Below are 18,251 nucleotides of genomic sequence, written 5' to 3' on the forward strand. Positions count from 1 at the left end.
TAATAGCAGACGCCAATCATTGGCAATGATTGGCCCCAAAAAGGCGGTGGCGCGTGTCATTTTGACACGTGGCGCGCTGTTATTAACCACTTAACCACGTCATCAGTAATCCTGGGTCGTCCGATCAAGAAAGAGGGAAGATCGGATGGCCGAGATCGATCCAGGTTATTTTAGTTCAAAATGAGCTAGAAAATTGAAATGCTCATAACTTTCAAAAAACTCATCGAAATTTGATGAAATTTGAAACATAAGCTCATGGTAATCTAATCTTTCAATTCCTGGAGTTTGAAGGCTCCATACATTGCAGTTTCAAATTTAAAATTTAACTAAAAGTTGTGATATCTCACCAACCAATGGACGGATTTTAACGATCTTGGGTTTGTTGGAAAGCTGCTGCAATCCTCTTCAACTTTGTAGAAGACTTCAAGACTTGATGCTGGCTGGATTAGAAGTTATCCTAGAAAATCCTCTTTCTCTCTCAACCTTCTTCTCTCTTCACCAATGGGGCTTTGGAGGCTTGGATTTGGTGGAGAATGGTTTGGGAAAGCTAGGAAATCATCTGGATAAGCTCTAAGAGGAGTATTAGAGGCTGGGAGAGCTCTGGAGATGGAGAATTAAGTGAGAGAAGCTCTAGGTTAGCATCTTCCCTCTTTTCAAGCCTTCACCCTATTGAAATGTCCTTTGATCAAAATGGCTGACTGGCACTTAGGGGGCTCTTGAATGATTTTCACCTGTCCCTAGGGTGGTTGGGAGCAGGGAATCAAAGTACACAATGACACATAAGGTGGAAGGGCCTCTTGGTCCCCATTTGGACATGTAGAGTAATCTAAACCACTTGATCTTAAATCAAGGGTTAGGAGTTACTCTAGGAAGATTTTAGATGATGATTAAATCAAGGGTTAGGAGTTACTCTAGGAATCTGATGTGATTTAGATTAGGATAGATTAGGTTTAAGAAGGATTTAAATGGGTTGGATTAACTCAAGTTATGAGATTTGGCCATTTGGAGCCAAATAAGTCATTTATTGACTGAGTTGACTAGTCAACCAGTCAAATTGACTGATGATATGGCATGTGAGGGTGTTTGAACTAATGGAGGTGATTTGAAGAAGGTTGAATGTACAAGTTTTATGGTTTAAATGCATACACATGCATGAAGAGAGATTTGACCAAGTCAATGTAAGTTGACTTGGTCCATCTAATCATGACTTAGCTTATATTAATCTTATATGTACTTAAGCCATGATATAAGATTGGATTAAAGGCTTGAAAGAGGTTTGAAATGTCAAATGGGTTAAAATAACCTATTTAAACATTAAAGGGTTTTTAGGTCAACTTAGGTTGACTTGGTCAACCAAGTTGACCTAGGACCCGAATTTGGGCTCAACAAGTTTGGTTTGATGTTTTGAGTTTATTGGAGGTGGTCTGAAAGTCTGGGAAGGTCAATTAAGTCAAAATGCATGTTTTGACTCTTAAAGACATGTTTGGTCAACCTAGATTGACTTGGTCAACTAGGTTGACCCAGGATCTGAGTTTGGGTCTGACAGGTTTAGTTTGATATTTAAAACTTGCTAGAAGTGGTTCCAAACAATTTGGAGTTCATTTGATTTGAAATGGGTATTTGAACCCCTAAGGAGTATTTTGGTCAAAAGAGTCGAACAAGTCAACCAGGCTTGACCAGGGTCAGGGCTTGAGTTCATTGCACTCCTAAGGGTGATTAGGATGCATTGAAAGAGTTTTTGAAGTTTGGTTTGAAAAGACCAAGTTAAAGTTTGGAGAAAACTTCAAAATTACCCTTAAGGGGTATTTTGGTGATTTTGACCCCTGGTCAACCGGGGGTCAAAGTGGGTCCACCAAAATACAGGTTAGTACTCAATGGGTCATAATCAAGGGTTTTGAAGTGGTTGGAGCCTGGAGGCTTTGTAGAAAGCTCCAAGGTCATGATCCACTGGGTGGCAGGTCCAGTGGCATAGGCCGTAAATATTTGAAGGTTTTATAGCCTTTGAATTTTGATTTAATTTCTGGGATTAGAGACTTCAGAATGGGCTCAAATTTGAAGGGTTACCTCTACAGACATGTCTTATCACTGAGCAAGTGATAGACTCTGAATTGGAGGTTATTTGACTGGGTTTTCAAGTGTTTGAAAAATCACTGAAAAATGCTTTCAGGACTTGGACCTTTAGCCTTGTGTTTGAGTTTGGATTTCTGGATTTGATTTGGCTTTTGAGTTTGAATGAGTGGATTTGAATTATCCATATCAGCTATAACCATTTGAGAGGATCATAAATGATAGGATAGGATTAAAGTTTGATAGAAGCACAATCAATGTTTGAACTAAATTTGGGATCATGATAGGTTTAAAGTCTGGATAAGTTTATAAGTCTGGATTTGATTTGAAAATTGAATTGATTGAAGTCTAGATTTGTTTATGATTTGAATTGATCAGAGATTTGGATTGATTTGAATCTGGGTTGGTCCTAGAATCTAGAGGGACTCTAAGATCTAGAATCTAGAAGAATCCTAGGGTCTAGAGTAGATCCTTAGGTCTGGAGTCTAGAAGGATCTTAGGATTTAGAATAGATCATAAGGTCTGGATTCTAGGAGGATCCTAGAGTCTAGATTGGTCTAGAGATTAAATTGATCTGGGGTCAGGATTAATCTGGAGTCTGGGTGGGTCACTAGTGACCTCATACAAAAATGAGGTCAACAGATCGTCACCATTAGTAATGTTGTCATAACCATTATATTGTGTGGCTTGAGCAGATTTTCTAGCGAGTGTGTGAGATGCGTAGAAGCACTTGAATCTAAATACCAATCATGATTGGCCATTTCATTTGCTGCCATCATAGCTCTTGATGGCTCTAAGTTTGTTTGTTGTGTCTACGGAGGATTATAGCTCGTATTCATACGATGCCAACAATTGTGTGCCGAATGACCTTTCTTGTTGCAGATTTGGCATATTATACTAGGTGATGATGCATTTCTACATGATTGCTGATTAGTTCGGCCTCTCCCCTTCGTCCTCTACCTCGTGATGAGTATAATGCTGTTGACGAGTCTGTAATGGAGACCTGCTTAATGGATTCAGCTTGTAAATTGATTTCCTCACTCATCAGAAGAGAATAAAGATCTTCGAGATCAATTGGATGAAGTTTTGTTCGAATGGAAGTCTTGAATTCTTGATATGCCTGTCGAAGCCCATTTAGAATATAAAGAATAATATCTTCTTGACCGACATTTGATCCTGCTGCTGCTATATTATCAATAATAGTTTTTATTTCCATCAGGTATTGAAACATGTTGTTATTCTTCATTTGATCATTATGCAGCTCATTCTTGAGTTGTATTACTCTAGATTTGTTTGATAATTGAAGCCTACGAGCTATTGATGTCCATATGTCCGAACACGATTCAAGATTTATTACATATAGAAGAATTGTTGGAGACAACGTCGAACATAGTGCTACAACAAGATTTTGGTCAATAAGCATCCATTCGTTGTACTTTGGGTTGATCTCATCGGATCCATTAGATCGTTGAAGAAAACGATGCGATGGTGAGGTAGAAGGAAGAAGAAAGTTAGCAAATCCATTTGAGTTCAAGAGTTTGAGAACATGTGATTTCCATATTGGGTAGTTTTCTGCAGATAGTGGAGTGTTGACGATGATCTTGATGTTAGAAATGACGAACTTGAGAGGCGCCGGTATACTTCCATGATCATCAAACAATATCGGTTGTTGTTCCGCCGTTTGCGATGAGGAGTTCTCCATTGGCGGGAAAAAAAATCGGAACTGCTCTGATACCATAAAGACAACTCAAAATAGAGAATGATCTCAGAAGTGTATCTTGTATTGAGTATCTAGTACCCTGTTACACAGTTGTATTTATAGACCTTACAAACCAATGATATCAGTACACGTGTAAGAGAACGTGTTACAACAATTGTATTACATTATTGTTACGTTTTTGCTATTAGAGATGAACCAACGTGTGGATCTACAGCCATGTTTCATGTGACTACCAAAAGTTGTGGGGTTTCTTTTGTTCCACATAATGTTATGATACTAACATTTATCAGGTATGCAAACATCTTTTTCTTACAATAGGGTGAAATTTTTGTTCAAACATAACATACTATAACACATTGAAAAGAAAATAAACTTCTTTATTATTGCCGCTTAGGCGCTTCCTTACTAATGTCACTACTTGGCAAAAATAAAATGGCAAGTTTTTGCTATGAGTTTCTCTCTAGTTTCCATCCATTCTTCTAGGCCATTCAAGCTCAATTATTGGATGACTCCATTGTTTTCAATACCTTCGTCATTATCTTGAAAGTTCTCAAGATTATTAAGCTTACCTCTTTTGATCTTGAATAGATTGCTATTATTGCTAACATCAATGGTCGGTTGTCATAATTATGGCTATGGTTGTTGCAAGATGTTGCAATTCCCTTCAAGAAGTACTTTTATTAGAAGTGGATATTCAATAAAGGTGGATGAGATATTTTGATAAGCTTTTAAATGAAGATTGTGAGAATACGATTAATTTTAGTGACTTTAGTACGCTAAATGAAAATACAACAACAACAACATCAAGCCTTTATCCCACTACGTGGGGTCAGCTAAATGAAAATAGTGATTTTTATTTTAATCAACATATTAGTAACACCAAAATTAAAGAAGAAAATGAAGTGTTAAAAAGTTGTTGGACCTGATAATATTCTAATAGAGGTGTGAAAATGTTTAGGAGATAAAGAAATTTTTGACTTACAAAACTTTCAATATTATTTTCACGGCTAGAAAGATGCCAAATGAGTGGAAAGGGGTGTGTTGATTATTACTATTTTTAAGAAATAAAGGTGATGCATAAGAGTGTGTGAATTATAGAGGAATTAAGTTAATGTGTCATACATTAAAACTTTGGGTGAGAGTTATTGAGCATAGGTTATGATGTGATACTAATGTTTCTCAAAGTCAATTTGGATTCATGCTGGGTAGGTCTAATATGGAAGCTATACATTTATTGAGAGGTTTGATGGAGAAGTATAGGGAGAATGAGGAGGATCTATAAATGATGTTTATTGATTTAGAGAAAGCTTATGATTTAGAGAAGGCTTATACTCAAGTCATTAAGGATATGTATGTAAGAATTGTTACTTGAGTTCAAACACAAGGAGGTTGGACCAAGAATTTTCCTATTTCAGTTGGATTACATCAATGATCAGTTTTAAGCCCATATCATTTTGCCTTAGTTATGGATGTTCTTACTAGACATTTGCAGGAGGATGTACCTGGTGTATGTTTTTTTGCTGATGATATCCTTCTTTTTGATAAAACTAGAGAGGGAGTTGAAGGTAAACTTGAATTATAGAGGTCAACCTTAGAGTCTAAAGGTTTTCATTTGAGTAGATCTAAAACCTAATACATGGAGTGTAATTTTAGTAGTAATAGATCTAATGAAAGGATTTTGACTTTGGGTGATTAAGTCATTAATAATAGTACACGTTTTAGATATCTTGGGTATATTATCCAAAGTGATGGTAAAATGGATGGGGATATTATTATTAGAATTCAAGTTGGATGGTTGAAGTGGAGGAATGCATCAAGCCTGTTGTGGGATAGGGAAGGGGGGCCAGCGACATCATAGGTGTAGTTTTAATACTTGCTTTAATTGGGATATTAAATTAGGAACAATGGGATTAAATCAAATCCAATTAGAAAATTAATTGGAGTTAATTTAAGCAACTTTTCTAAAATAGACCATCTTATATTAGGAAATAATTTCAAATTCAAAATTTATTGGAATTTGAAATCAAATGCTTTCCTAATTCAAAGTGTCTCATACATGGAAAGAGGCAGGGGGGATTTGAATTGTGGAGGCAAGGGGAATAGGGTTGGGTGGCCAGCGGCTAGGGTTAGGGTTAGGTAGCGGTGGAGTTTGGGATTGGTTGGCCAAGGTTATGGATGGGGTCTTAGGTGGCTGGCGGCTAGGAGGAGCTGGAGATGGGTTATTGTCCGACGGCTTGGAGGAGGTGGAGGTGGGCTATTGGCCGGCGGCTAGGAGGAATTGGATGGGGAGGCCGGCAGTTTAAGGGAGAGAAAGGAGGGAAGAAAGGGAGAAGAACATAACCACGAGCCCAGACGCTTCCTGCAGCTGGTGGGTGATCCAATTCCCTCGCCTAGGGATTTCTCTCTAAGATCTCTCAAACTCTCACAAGAACTCAATTGTTGAAATTTTCATAGTCATATTCATTCCCCCTCAAAGGATGGGAAGGCTTTAAATAGCCCAAAACAACTAAGAAAATGCAAAGACTCAATTGCCCTTAGGGCATACATAGGACTAAGCCCTTAAGCGAGGGTGTAAACGAAAAAAATACAACAAACTCATGAAACATAATACAATAATAAAACTAATACAACAATAATCAAAAGTAGATCGGTGCGATCGTGGCCGTAGATCGTCGGCTCCGCCTTTGGTAGACTCTCCAAGGCCTGATGTCCTCATCAGATTGTCATTATCAGGGATGTAGTTTCCTTAAATAGGTTCATCACTCCTCATGTCTCTAGTGAAAAACAATTAGTATATATATTTGCAAAGGCTCTGGGGACATTTTGATCACCAATCTTTGCAGCAAGTTAAATTTCTATGATCTATAAGATCTAGCTTAATGGAGTGTTTTTGAAGAAATTTACTTGGTTGGAAAATTAGTTATTAGTAAATATTTCATCTTTGTCATATAATATATTCTCTTAATTCAGAGTATTCTTAGTATTATTTATTTCATATTATGTTGTTTTTACTTGGCTGAATATAGGCACCAATATTACAGTGAAATCAACAAGTTTGTTTATATTTTCTCATCAAATAGTGAATTTGAAAAGTAAATACAACAAGCTTTCTAATAATCCTGTTGACCATCGACGATCATACATGAGGTGGGACATTAGTTGAACAATCAAACATCTTTACACAAATAAAAGTTCTTTTTTGTTAAGATGCTTTGGAAAATTACTGGACATGCTGACTAGTACTTGATTAAATCTCTTGAAGTTTGATTATTTCTGACACATTATGTGGACGTAGTACGTAGTCTTTCGGCGAGGTATTGGTATTGACAGAACAACGGATTACTTCTTCATGGAAAAATTGGATATGCTTATAGCACGTTTTTGGCAATGGATTCTTAGAGCTTCTAAGTAAGCTGTTTTCAAGTTCTCAGTCACTAGCAAATTACTATTCTATGTCTTAAAAAGAAAAATTGAAATGGTAGGTTGGAAAAGTTTTTGTCCAGAAAGACAATCATGAGGCGAAGGACAGATTCACAGAAAGCTGATGAAACAATTGGAGAAACAGAATTGCAGGACTTATATGTGGAACGCATCCAGCTTAAAAAGATGGAGCTAAAGTTCTTATTCAGGCCTTATATGCAATATTTTTGGGCTTCTGGCACTTTCTCGTCTTCACTCTAAAAATAGTTATCTATCTGTTACAGTATGCAAAATTTGGTCGGAAAGATTACAATCCAGGAACCAACTTTTGATAGGATGATTGTTGTCTACAGGTAAATTCTGGGAAATGTTCCACTCAGAATGAGATAGTGTTTTATTATTATTATTATTATTTTAGAATGAGATATTGTGTTCTTTGAACTCTGGTATCAGGAAAAAGTGAATCATTGATGTGCTGATAATATCAATAGATTAACCCAAAAGTTTTATCATTAATGACGTAGGAGAGCCAGCAGTGATGACAAGAAAGACAGAGGAATCTATGTTAAACATTTTAAGAGCATTCCTATGGCTGATATGGAGCTAGTTTTGGTGAGTTCAGGGCATAAACAGTAACTATGTGTTTGAAAAGAAACATTGTCATGGATCTCTTGCTCTGAAATGTAACTTATGGATCTGCATTTTTTTCTTGTAGCCTGAAAAGATGAATCCAAGCCTGACCCCAATGGATTGGGTTAAATTCCTGAGTTCTGTTGTCATTGGACTTGTATTTCTCGAAAACTAATAATCAGATGATTAATATCATCCAAGACTGAACTCATAATTACATTTCATCTGATAGTGTTAATTGTCCAGGTAACTCTGGTTAGCTCTCTTGAAATGCCCAAATCTGACATTTGGGTTGTTATAGCCATCCTTTCTGGTGTTATTGGCTATTGTGCAAAGATTTATTTTTCGTAAGTACATTTCTTAGATCATAATCATTGACACCAATTTAGCGTTTTTTGCAATGACTGATCTTGTTAGATTCACATGGTAACAATAAGCACATGCACTTTAGTATGGCCAAAAAAAAGAAGAAGAAGAAGAAAGAATACATGCATGTTAATATGCAAAATTTGTCCTTAAACAGTTAAACAGAAATCCCCATGCGTTTCTTGTTAATTTAATAACACAACTTGGTCATCTGACAGGTTTCAACAAAACTTGGTAACTTATCAAAATTTAATAACACAATCGATGTATGACAAGCAACTTGATAGCGGAAGAGGCACGCTTCTACACTTGTGCGATGATGTAATTCAACAGGAAGTAAGTATCGAACTTGGAAATTATGCAAGGCACTTTGTAGCAATCATTCATCAATTAATATCCTTCTGTTCTCTGCTAATTGACAGGTTAAAGAAGTGATAGTGTCTTACTTTATATTGATGGAGCAAGGGAAGGCAACAATTCAAGTATAAGCTTTTTGTTACTTTTATCAGCTTTGCATGTTGAAGAAATATTCTGCAGATCATTTGCATTAATATCGTTCAGATGGATGCATAGGATCTCGATTTTAGATGTGAAGAACTCATCAAGGATGAGTTTGGTGTTCAATGCAATTTTGATGTGGTAGATGCTGTTCAAAAGCTGGAGAAGCTTGGACTGGTAACTCGAGTAAGTATAATTATGTACCGTCATTCTTGCTTATATTCCTGGTATTGATTATAATCTAGCATCTTCTCTTGATAAGAAACAAGATACATCTCATGCCGCGCTGCCAGTTTTAGGGTTATAAACAATCTCTCTTTAAATGGAAATAGTTTGGTAGTTGCAATGTAGGTTAAAGTAGGTAATTTCTTTCATGAACCTTTTGTTAGTTGTAAATCATAAGGTTTTGTTTTGAAGCCAATAATAGATTGTGGAGAAAAATTTTGAGAGACTAGAATATATTTGTTTTAGAAGATTAATTTAGAGAAGAAATTATGGAGGACAAGGAAAAGAAAATGAAGAGGAAGGGCTAGAGAATAAAAAGAGGTAGAGAAGGGGAAGTGTGGAAATATTCCTATTCCTATTGTGAATATCTACCCACAGATTCACATCCTAGCTAGCGCTAGCCATCTGCAGATCTGCTTCAATTATACCTAATGCTCATCATGCCAAAAGGCCCAAGACATTCGTCCAGCTGCCATTTTGGCCAACCACCTCATTGATCCATATGCTCATTGTGTAACATCACCATTACATGGATGCCACTTTATTGTAATTAAGTAAACCAATTATTAATTTGGTACACATTAAGTGAAAAGACAGTAGTGGAGCCCATAGCCCGAGTGATGAGGACGTCAACATGAGATTCTGGTGCGATGAGACATCGGAGATCTACAGCTACGCTCACATCTTTTTATTTCTGATTAATGTATTGTAATTTTATTATTATTATTAGTGTCCTTTTCCGTTTTTACCCTTACTTGAGGGACTAGATGCATGTAACTGTTAGACCGGTCCACGGGACCGGTCCAGCCGGTCCGCATGGGACCGGCTATTCGCAGAAACGGCGGAGAATCCGCCTCTGGCGGAGACCGAGCGGCCCGTCCGCCCTCGTAGAGCCGTTTAGGAAGTTTTTTTTGAGCATTTTGAGAGGGAAATTTGAACGTAGGGACTGCTTAGGGAATTCCTTTTGATTTGTATGCATTAAATAGTTGATTTGGCTAGGGTTTGAGTATCTTGAATTTGGCTGAAATTTGAGATCTCTTAGATTTAGGTTTTCTTTGGGCTCTAGCGGCGTCTAGAGATTTGGGAGAGATCGATCCTCCTCTCGAATTGAGGATCAATTGTATCTTTGTTGTTTTCTTCTTCTACTAGTGGAATACAAATCTTGCTTTGAGTTTTCTTTCCAATTTCCTCTGAAATTCTGCTGTAAACAACAGATTTGATGTGTTTTTCTGCTGTGGACAGCAGTCTCCATCGGATCTACTTCAGTTTTGGTGAGAAACACTTGGGAATCCAAGTGTTTCCTATCAAATTGGTATCTTTGCTGTTTTCTTGTTCTACTAGTGGAATACAAATCTTGCTTTGAGTTTTCTTTCCAATTTCCTCTGAAATTATGCTGTAAACTGCTGTAAACAGCAGATTTGTTGTGTTTTTCTGCTGTGGACAGCAGTCTCCATCGGATCTATTTCAGTTTTGGAGAGAAACACCTGGGAATCCAAGTGTTTCCTATCAAATTGGTATCAGAGCGTCGTTTTTGGGACCATCGGCGGCTGAAATCCTGGAATTTCAGCGGGTTTTTTGGCATTCGGAGGAAGATTTCTTGTGGCTCGTAGAAAGAAAGATGGCCAGAAAGAAGATCGAAGTCCTGGAAGGCGAATTTGGCCAATTAAAATCAGATTTGGAGGAAAAATTCCTTGAAATCACCGCCAATAATGAAAGGTTGGATGGGAAGTTCACGGCTATGGAAGAGATAATGAAGAAATTACTTGAGATGAAGACTAATCCGACGACGTCGGAAGCAAGAGAGACTATCGGCGACCTTGGCGTAGGAGGAAATCCTAACCCGCTTAGGGGGAGGAGGAATCAGGATGTAGAGATCCTTGAGGGAGAAGACGACATGCCACCTCTAGAGCCATTTTCTAGGGAGGAGATGAGCATGGAAAATGATCGAAGAGGTGCTGATTTTAGCGGGAGAAGAGGGGAATTTCAGCGTCGAGGTGCTGAATTTCAGCGTCGAAGTGCTGATTTTGAAGGTAGAAGAGGGGAATATGACGAAAGTGCAGAGTTTGGCGGAAGAAGAGAAGAGTTTCAGCGTCGAGGTGCTGAATTTCAGCGTCAAGGTGCTGATTTTGAAAGGGGAAGAGGGGAATATGACGACGGATTTCTTTGGGCTCTAGCGGCATCTAGAGATTTGGGAGAGATCGATCCTCCTCTTGAATTGAGGATCAATTGTATCTTTGTTGTTTTCTTCTTCTACTAGTGGAATACAAATCTTGCTTTGAGTTTTCTTTCCAATTTCCTCTGAAATTCTGCTCTAAACAGCAGATTTGCTGTGTTTTTCTGCTGTGGACAGCAGTCTCCATCGGATCTACTTCAGTTTTGGTGAGAAACACTTGAGAATCTAAGTGTTTCCTATCAAATTGGTATCTTTGCTAATTTCTTCTTCTACTAGTGGAATACAAATCTTGCTTTGAGTTTTCTTTCCAATTTCCTCTGAAATTCTGCTGTAAACAGCAGATTTGCTGTGTTTTTCTGCTGTGGACAGCAGTCTCCATCGGATCTACTTCAGTTTTGGTGAGAAACACTTGTATCAGTAACCCCAAGGGGAAATTGGTTTTTTGTTTTGTTCTGGTATGAGGGCCTATTTATAGCCTTGTTTTCCATCTTATGAATGTTGTTGATTAATGAAAAAAATTTAGATTTCTTTCTCCTACGTTTTGGAGTTCTAGAGAGAGTGGTGAGAGTGGTGAAGCCTTGGAGGGCCAACAAAGTACCCAAGAGTCCACTAACAGGTGAGCTCTTGGTTTTCAATTTTTATTTTCTCCTTCCCCTTCTCCAATACCTGTCGGCCGACCTCTCCCTCTCCTCCCAAACCGACAGCCCTCACACCCATACCCATCTCCCCTAACCGACGTCACCATATCCCCTCCCCCTTCCCACCACCCATCGGCTCCCAACACCCAGCCCAAGCTCCCTCCACCTGCCGGCTCCTTCCTCCACCACCTAAAGCCTCCCCCACCATAGCCGCTAGCCACATAATTCCCTCCAAACTTTGAATTTGAATTCACCATAAATGCTTTCTTAATTTAGCCCCACTAATTTAGGGAGAGAATTAAATTCAAATTCAAAATATTTGAATTTCAAACTCTTCTTAAATTCCCCTCCTCCAATTTAGGAAAACCCCAATTTAAATATGAAATTAATTTTAGATTTAAGCAATCAATCCCCTTAATTGCTTGGGCCCACCTCCTTAATACCTAACCCCTCTCTCCCCCTTCTCTCCTTGGCCGGCCACTCCCCCCTCCACTTTCTAATTAATTAGATCCCATGAATTAATGATCTAATTAATACAACCCTCTCCCCACTTTCCCTCCTAGTTCCTCAATTATTTCAAAATCAAATTTCAAATAAACATAGCCCTAATTACCCATTAAATTTGAAATTAATTTAGATTTAATCTTAATCTTCCTCCACCACCAAACTCTAGAATCCAAGTCCCATCCTCATTCGCCTTCCCCACCCCCATTGCTTGGCCGAACTCCTACCCGCCCCCCTCCTCTCTCACTCTCAATTTTCCCTCTTTGGACAATCATGCATGGCCAACCCGGATGTTGACCATGTGTTCGTCTTTGACTCCCAAGGGCGCATAAACGTCTTGAGATCGTTATTCTTTGACATCAACGTGGAGATCGACGCAACCGTTGAAGTATATGTGGATTGAATACCATTTTAATTCTTTATCAACCGCCATCGATGTCTTCTACCTTCCAACCCGGTGGAAAATCCTACATCCTCCACCTACTCCTACTCCTACTCCGGCTAGCTTTCTCTTGGACGGTAATGTAAGCTCCCCCCTCCTTTTGGTGATCACATCGGTAATGCTGATATCTTTCTTCCACAAACCCTAAAGAGAGCTTGACTGAGGAAAACTCAAGGTGAATTTTTGTTAAGCACACTTGGTTTTACTTATATGTTTGTTATTGTTTTGAATTGTCCTGTCTTCAAAGCATGTACTATTGCCTAAGCAACTTTACAACTAAAGATTCCTAAATCTATAAACGTTAATCTTTATATTGACTAGTCAAGCAATTATTTTTTTAGTTCCGAGCAATTCCTATTCCCGTTTCACATCACCGAGTGCATCCAAATTATAAATATCATATAATCTTCAATTATCTAATAAAAATAAAAGATATAAGAAACCAAAATCATTTAAGTTGCATGAATATCAAACAACTCAATTTTATTGTAACAAATAATATTTGTCACACAAAAGCATTCATTTGAAGAACCAAAATTATTATAATTAATAAAAAAACATAAATAGATAAAAAAATAAGCAAATATGTTATGCTATTAAAAAGGTTCTAGTATTTCATCAACAAAGATTCTACCCTTCATCAAAATGAAATTATGTTATTTTATATTGTTCAACATTTACTTATCTTTTTTTTTTTTTTAAGCTGATCTACTTAACATTTACTTATCTATCTTTCAACTATTTTTCAATTTTAACTCGTGGATATTTATTTATTTATCTTAATTGTATTTTCAACATCAAAACTTGTATTGACTTGTATTGACTCATATATAATTGCTAAGTAGTCAAATAATTTTAAAAGTTTCCTCATTTTTTAATCTTTTTTTTAGTACAAAAGTGCGTATAATAAAAATCATTTAATATTGCTCATTTGATTATGATTTTTAAATATATTTAGATTTTTATAAGCTTTAATATTATTGACTTTAATGTTTAGAATTAGAATATTTTTTTATGCTATGTGATAATTTAAAAAGATAAAATATTAAAAAAACGAATGCTTAAATAACTTATCAATTTAATAAAAATAGAACAAAATTACTTTATAGCTTGGAAATATTATACAGATTTTAAAGAATTATCAAGAACTTTAAACTATGGTCACTTAGTGCTCATACATCATTCATAAATATGTAATTTCTTTCTCCACAAATTTCTAACCAATTATCAAAACACGTGCAGCTAATACAAAATATCTATGTTAAGAGAAGTGTAAGACTTGATGTTAATTACCAAAGTGGCAATTATAGAAGATATTGAATTATGTTATAGTTAAAAACCTTTTTAATTGATTCTAATGGGATTTTGGTGGTGCAGTGGCACCTTGACATATTGTTGACTTGACATTAGAAAAATATTTATAAAATTTGGTTTGAGTATATTAAAAATATATATATGATGGAGTATAAATAAGCATTGAGTGACCAAAAAGCTTTCAGTTACAAAACTTTAACAACAAAGGTCAACACTAAGTCATTATCTTTTTATATTGGATACAAAAATGCTTATGAAGAATACTCAAAGTGAGATAACTTGATGTATATTTGTTTTGCATATTACACTTCTAATAAGTGATACATTGTTAAAAAAAAAAGAAAATTTAAACAATAGATAAAATGCTTAGAAGATAATCAATTATAAAATGTTTAGAGTTTGTAGAATTTTGAAAAATGATGATGCAACATCTAGAGAGTTAAGGTCGGGTGGCTTAATAGTACAATGCAATGCAAGAATATAAGGGCTCGTAGTTAAGTTTGATGAAATTGTAATACGCTGGTTATGTTGTATGGATATGAATGTTTGATAATGAAGAAGTGATTAATAGATAAGCTATGCATGAAAAAAATAAGTTTTTTAAGATGAACGTATTGACAAAATTAAGGAGGATAGATTGAGAAACTATTATATTAATGGGCCAGCAGGAGTGGCATCTATTAGATGAAATAGTGAAAAATAGAGTTGAGTTGTTTGCAATGTACACAAAGAATGGAGGATGAGTTAAATAAGATAGGTAGACCAAATTAATGTAGGACTCGGAAGAAAAAATGTGTAAACTGAAGGTAACTTGGATAAAATTATGCAAAAATATTAGCAAAAATATATTCAACACCTCAAAAACTACTATATACGGATGAATAAAGAATAGGTATTTATAAAGCTGGCTCCACATGATTGGGATAAGCTAACAAGTGAATGGTTAGCCGTAAACCAAGCAAAAGCAGAAAAACGTTATGATTTAGGTGATATTGTCATTCTCATTCATATTGAAGGCCTACTGTTCAACTTTTCTCCCAAAGTAGGAGTCCAACATGGCTGTTTCAAACTGTAATTGCCTTTTGGAACTTATTGTTGCATGAAGTTGGAGGCAAATTGGATTGTGATAATGTATGAACTTGACTACTAAATTTATAATTACTTAAAATGATTACAATCATTTTCCCTTAATTCAAAGACATATAGAGAATTCATCGACTTCAAATAGTTGGGATAAGGCTGATGACATAAGGCTTTTACCCTAATTTATTTAATTTTAGTAACGATTCCATGATTTTTTTCCCTTAATTTTTTGTAATGATTCCCTGATTTTTTTCCCCAAATTATCCAAGGGTACATAAATGTGACAAGTACCATATTTTGTTGAACATGTCTTTTTCCCCGATCTTGAAGATTAGGGAAGAGACTACAGTTCAATTAAATTCCTGAACTTTTAGGAAAAAAAGTAATCTTGCTTGCATAAGATTAAATTTTCCATTGAAAAACACTTCTATATTTCAGAAAAAAAAAATTGAGATGGGTGCAAACAGCCAAATATCAGTGGTTTTGGTATAGCAGGATTTTGACCTTCAATTAATATTTCACAAAAAACCGACAATAGCATACAGTCCTCAACAGAATTTATGTAGCAGTAGAATGATTGTTCGTCATGTCGTGCATTGCATGCTAAGAAGAACCTGAGAAAACTTGAATGAGAAAAATTGGTAATAATGCTAGGCGAGCCTGTAATCTACTAAATAAGAACTAAGAACGTACATACTAATCATGGAATGCTACGATAAAGGGATGAAGCGTCAGCTCTAATTTCTTTTCTTTTGTGGGAATTGAATGAATGAGTCATACCTTAGAAGTTATTCCAATGGAATAGGTTGTGATACAATTATTTATGCTGAGTGTTTGAAGACCGCAAATCTTGTGAAAATATGCAGGGGGCTGAAGATTACTTCTAATTTACTCAATTCATTCAACAGTTTGGGTTTAAATGAAGTTCAGCTCTACATATTTTAAATGATTGGTTTCTTTTCCTCAAAAAGCATTGGAGTACAGGAACTTGCTTAGAATATGTGATTGCATGATAGCTGTTATGGGTGTTGGGTTAATTTGTCGGATTTGAATTTGATATGAAGTTGATCAGACCCGAATTTGCTTGACTTAAACCTGACGAGCCAAAACAAGTCCGCCCAATTTAAGTCATTTATTATATAGATTATACAATTTTTTTTATCAACGCAACTCAATTAACTCAAACACTATATGTTTAACCTAAATTTGACCCATTTAACACAATCCCCAATGATAATCAGGTCAATTTTGAATTTGTGGGTCAAATTGAACCCAACCTAAAAGTCAATTGTGTTAAGATTTCAAATCTGAACTTGACCTAAAATTTTATCTTCTATACTCAGAATTTGGATTTTTCTGAGTTGGGAAGATGGCATATATGATCAAATCATGCTTAACCATTATTGACATACATAGGTAGATAACAGTAAACGTAAAATTAAAATCAGGTACTCGGTGGCTAACCAAATTAGTTGACAACTCTATGGCTATGCTGACCTCAAATGTTAGAAAATAAACTAAATTAAACTGGATCAATTGTGCTTTGGACTAATTAAATTTTCTTTGAGAGAGTTTTCACATTATATCTCATCTATTCAGGACACGATTGGAAGAATTATGTGTGTTCCTCTGAGACGGGCCAATGATATAATAGGGATCACCACAGAAGAACTAGTATTGAAAGCAAGACGAACTCCAGCGGCTTGAGCTTAAGTCTACCAGGTTCTACTTTTCTTCCTTTTGATGATCCTCCTTGAGCAACATTCTCTATTTCTCATAACCAATATTATATATTTTCAGGGCTTCTGTAAACTGTGTCAGGTTTCTGAAGTTGAAGCATAGTTTCTCCAAGGTCCTTTTCTCCTTTACTCAAAATTCTTTCATTAATTGCCCTGTAATAATGGATTCTTTCCTTTTCTTTTTCCCTTGTGCTCTTCACATTCTTTTTTTCTTTGTTTCATCTTAGCTTTCATGTATAGTGAATCCCCAACCTGTAAATTTTATTCTCTCGCGGTTACATAATAATTTTATTTCAGCTTACCTGCAATTCATATCTAGCTAGGACCACCATCATCTCATCCTAATGTTTGTATCAAACGAAGGAAACAAGGTAAATGTATATGGAATGCGTAGCTTGATTATGAAACTAAAATCATGGTTTGTAAGACTGTAAACCTTCTCTTTAGTATTTTCATTTCGCCCATGTTCCTGACATCCAACAATAGACAAGCGTGCCGTTGGGATTAATTTCGTTTGCAAGATCTGGATAGGGAGGAAAGATTATAGCAATATGTGAGAAGTGAACCATCATATTATTATCAACTTTATTTTACCTGCATACACTATTCTCAAGGAAGGACAAAAGTCCACTTGAGTAAAGGCTGCTGATACATAGTAAGACTCTGATTATAAGTGCATTCATTATATATAACTATTCTTTTGACAATCTGATAGGAAATACTCGGGATCAAGTATTTCCTAAGCGTCTCACGTGCAAATCCCCTTGCCAAATTCTGTCCCGCACAGGAAAACAGTGAAAAAACAGCGGACAAATGGGAAAAATGGGAAAAACTGAGAGAAAAACGTAGGAAATCAATAGCAAATGATTGTATTCCACTAGTAGATGCAAGAGACTAGTAAGATACAACTTTCCTTCGATTCGAGAGGATGGAAAAACTCTCCAAATCTCTAGCCGTAGTCTAGAGCCCAAGAACAAGAAAACCTAGATCTCAACAATATTCAAAATGCAAGATAATCCCCCCTTTTCCTCCTAACCTCCTAATTAACCATAAAGGAGTTTTACAAAATGTCTAAACAGCCCATCGCATTCAAAATTTCCCTCCCAAAACTCCTCCTTGGCCCCCGTCGGGTGAGCTCGGTTCCGCCTGCTGTTCCGCCCGTTCTGCGGGTTTTCGCCTCGCGTAGGTGTGGACCGGTCTGGTTTGGACCGGTCCAGCCGGCTCAAGTGCCGGCCTAACACAATCGTGGTGTAGATACAGATTGCATCATTAATATTTTTTTTTTTTATAGTTTAGTAAGGTAAATGAAAAGATGTTAGCACTTCTACATAATATTTATCAAGGCTCTATGTTACTGAATATTGAAAAATAGAACTCCTAAATAAATCTTGGGAAATAAATTAATTTTTGTGGACTCAACACGATACGACCC

The 18,251-nt window shown here is 36.3% G+C and overlaps 1 protein-coding gene across 2 annotated transcripts in view; it reads left to right on the plus strand.

Annotated features, from left to right (window-relative positions):
- Positions 1–17,254, plus strand: part of LOC110107844 — a 35,814-nt gene extending 18,560 nt beyond the window's left edge. The window contains exons 6-16 of one of the 2 annotated variants that reach the window (XM_020838261.2): positions 7,083–7,195; positions 7,270–7,404; positions 7,492–7,560; positions 7,732–7,819; positions 7,923–7,994; positions 8,084–8,184; positions 8,422–8,539; positions 8,626–8,685; positions 8,777–8,887; positions 16,680–16,802; positions 16,881–17,254. In XM_020838261.2, coding sequence (XP_020693920.1) covers positions 7,083–7,195; positions 7,270–7,404; positions 7,492–7,560; positions 7,732–7,819; positions 7,923–7,994; positions 8,084–8,184; positions 8,422–8,539; positions 8,626–8,685; positions 8,777–8,887; positions 16,680–16,787 — 975 coding nt within the window. In that variant the 3' untranslated portion in view covers positions 16,788–16,802; positions 16,881–17,254. Of the gene's footprint in view, positions 1–7,082; positions 7,196–7,269; positions 7,405–7,491; positions 7,561–7,731; positions 7,820–7,922; positions 7,995–8,083; positions 8,185–8,421; positions 8,540–8,625; positions 8,686–8,764; positions 8,888–16,679; positions 16,803–16,880 lie in introns of those variants that run through there. The other variant, XR_003703046.1, reaches the window with a different exon arrangement.
- Positions 17,255–18,251: the final 997 nt, after the last annotated feature.

This window comes from Dendrobium catenatum, unplaced genomic scaffold (assembly GCF_001605985.2).
Source record: "Dendrobium catenatum unplaced genomic scaffold, ASM160598v2 fragScaff_scaffold_1583, whole genome shotgun sequence".
Classification (NCBI taxonomy): domain Eukaryota; kingdom Viridiplantae; phylum Streptophyta; class Magnoliopsida; order Asparagales; family Orchidaceae; genus Dendrobium; species Dendrobium catenatum.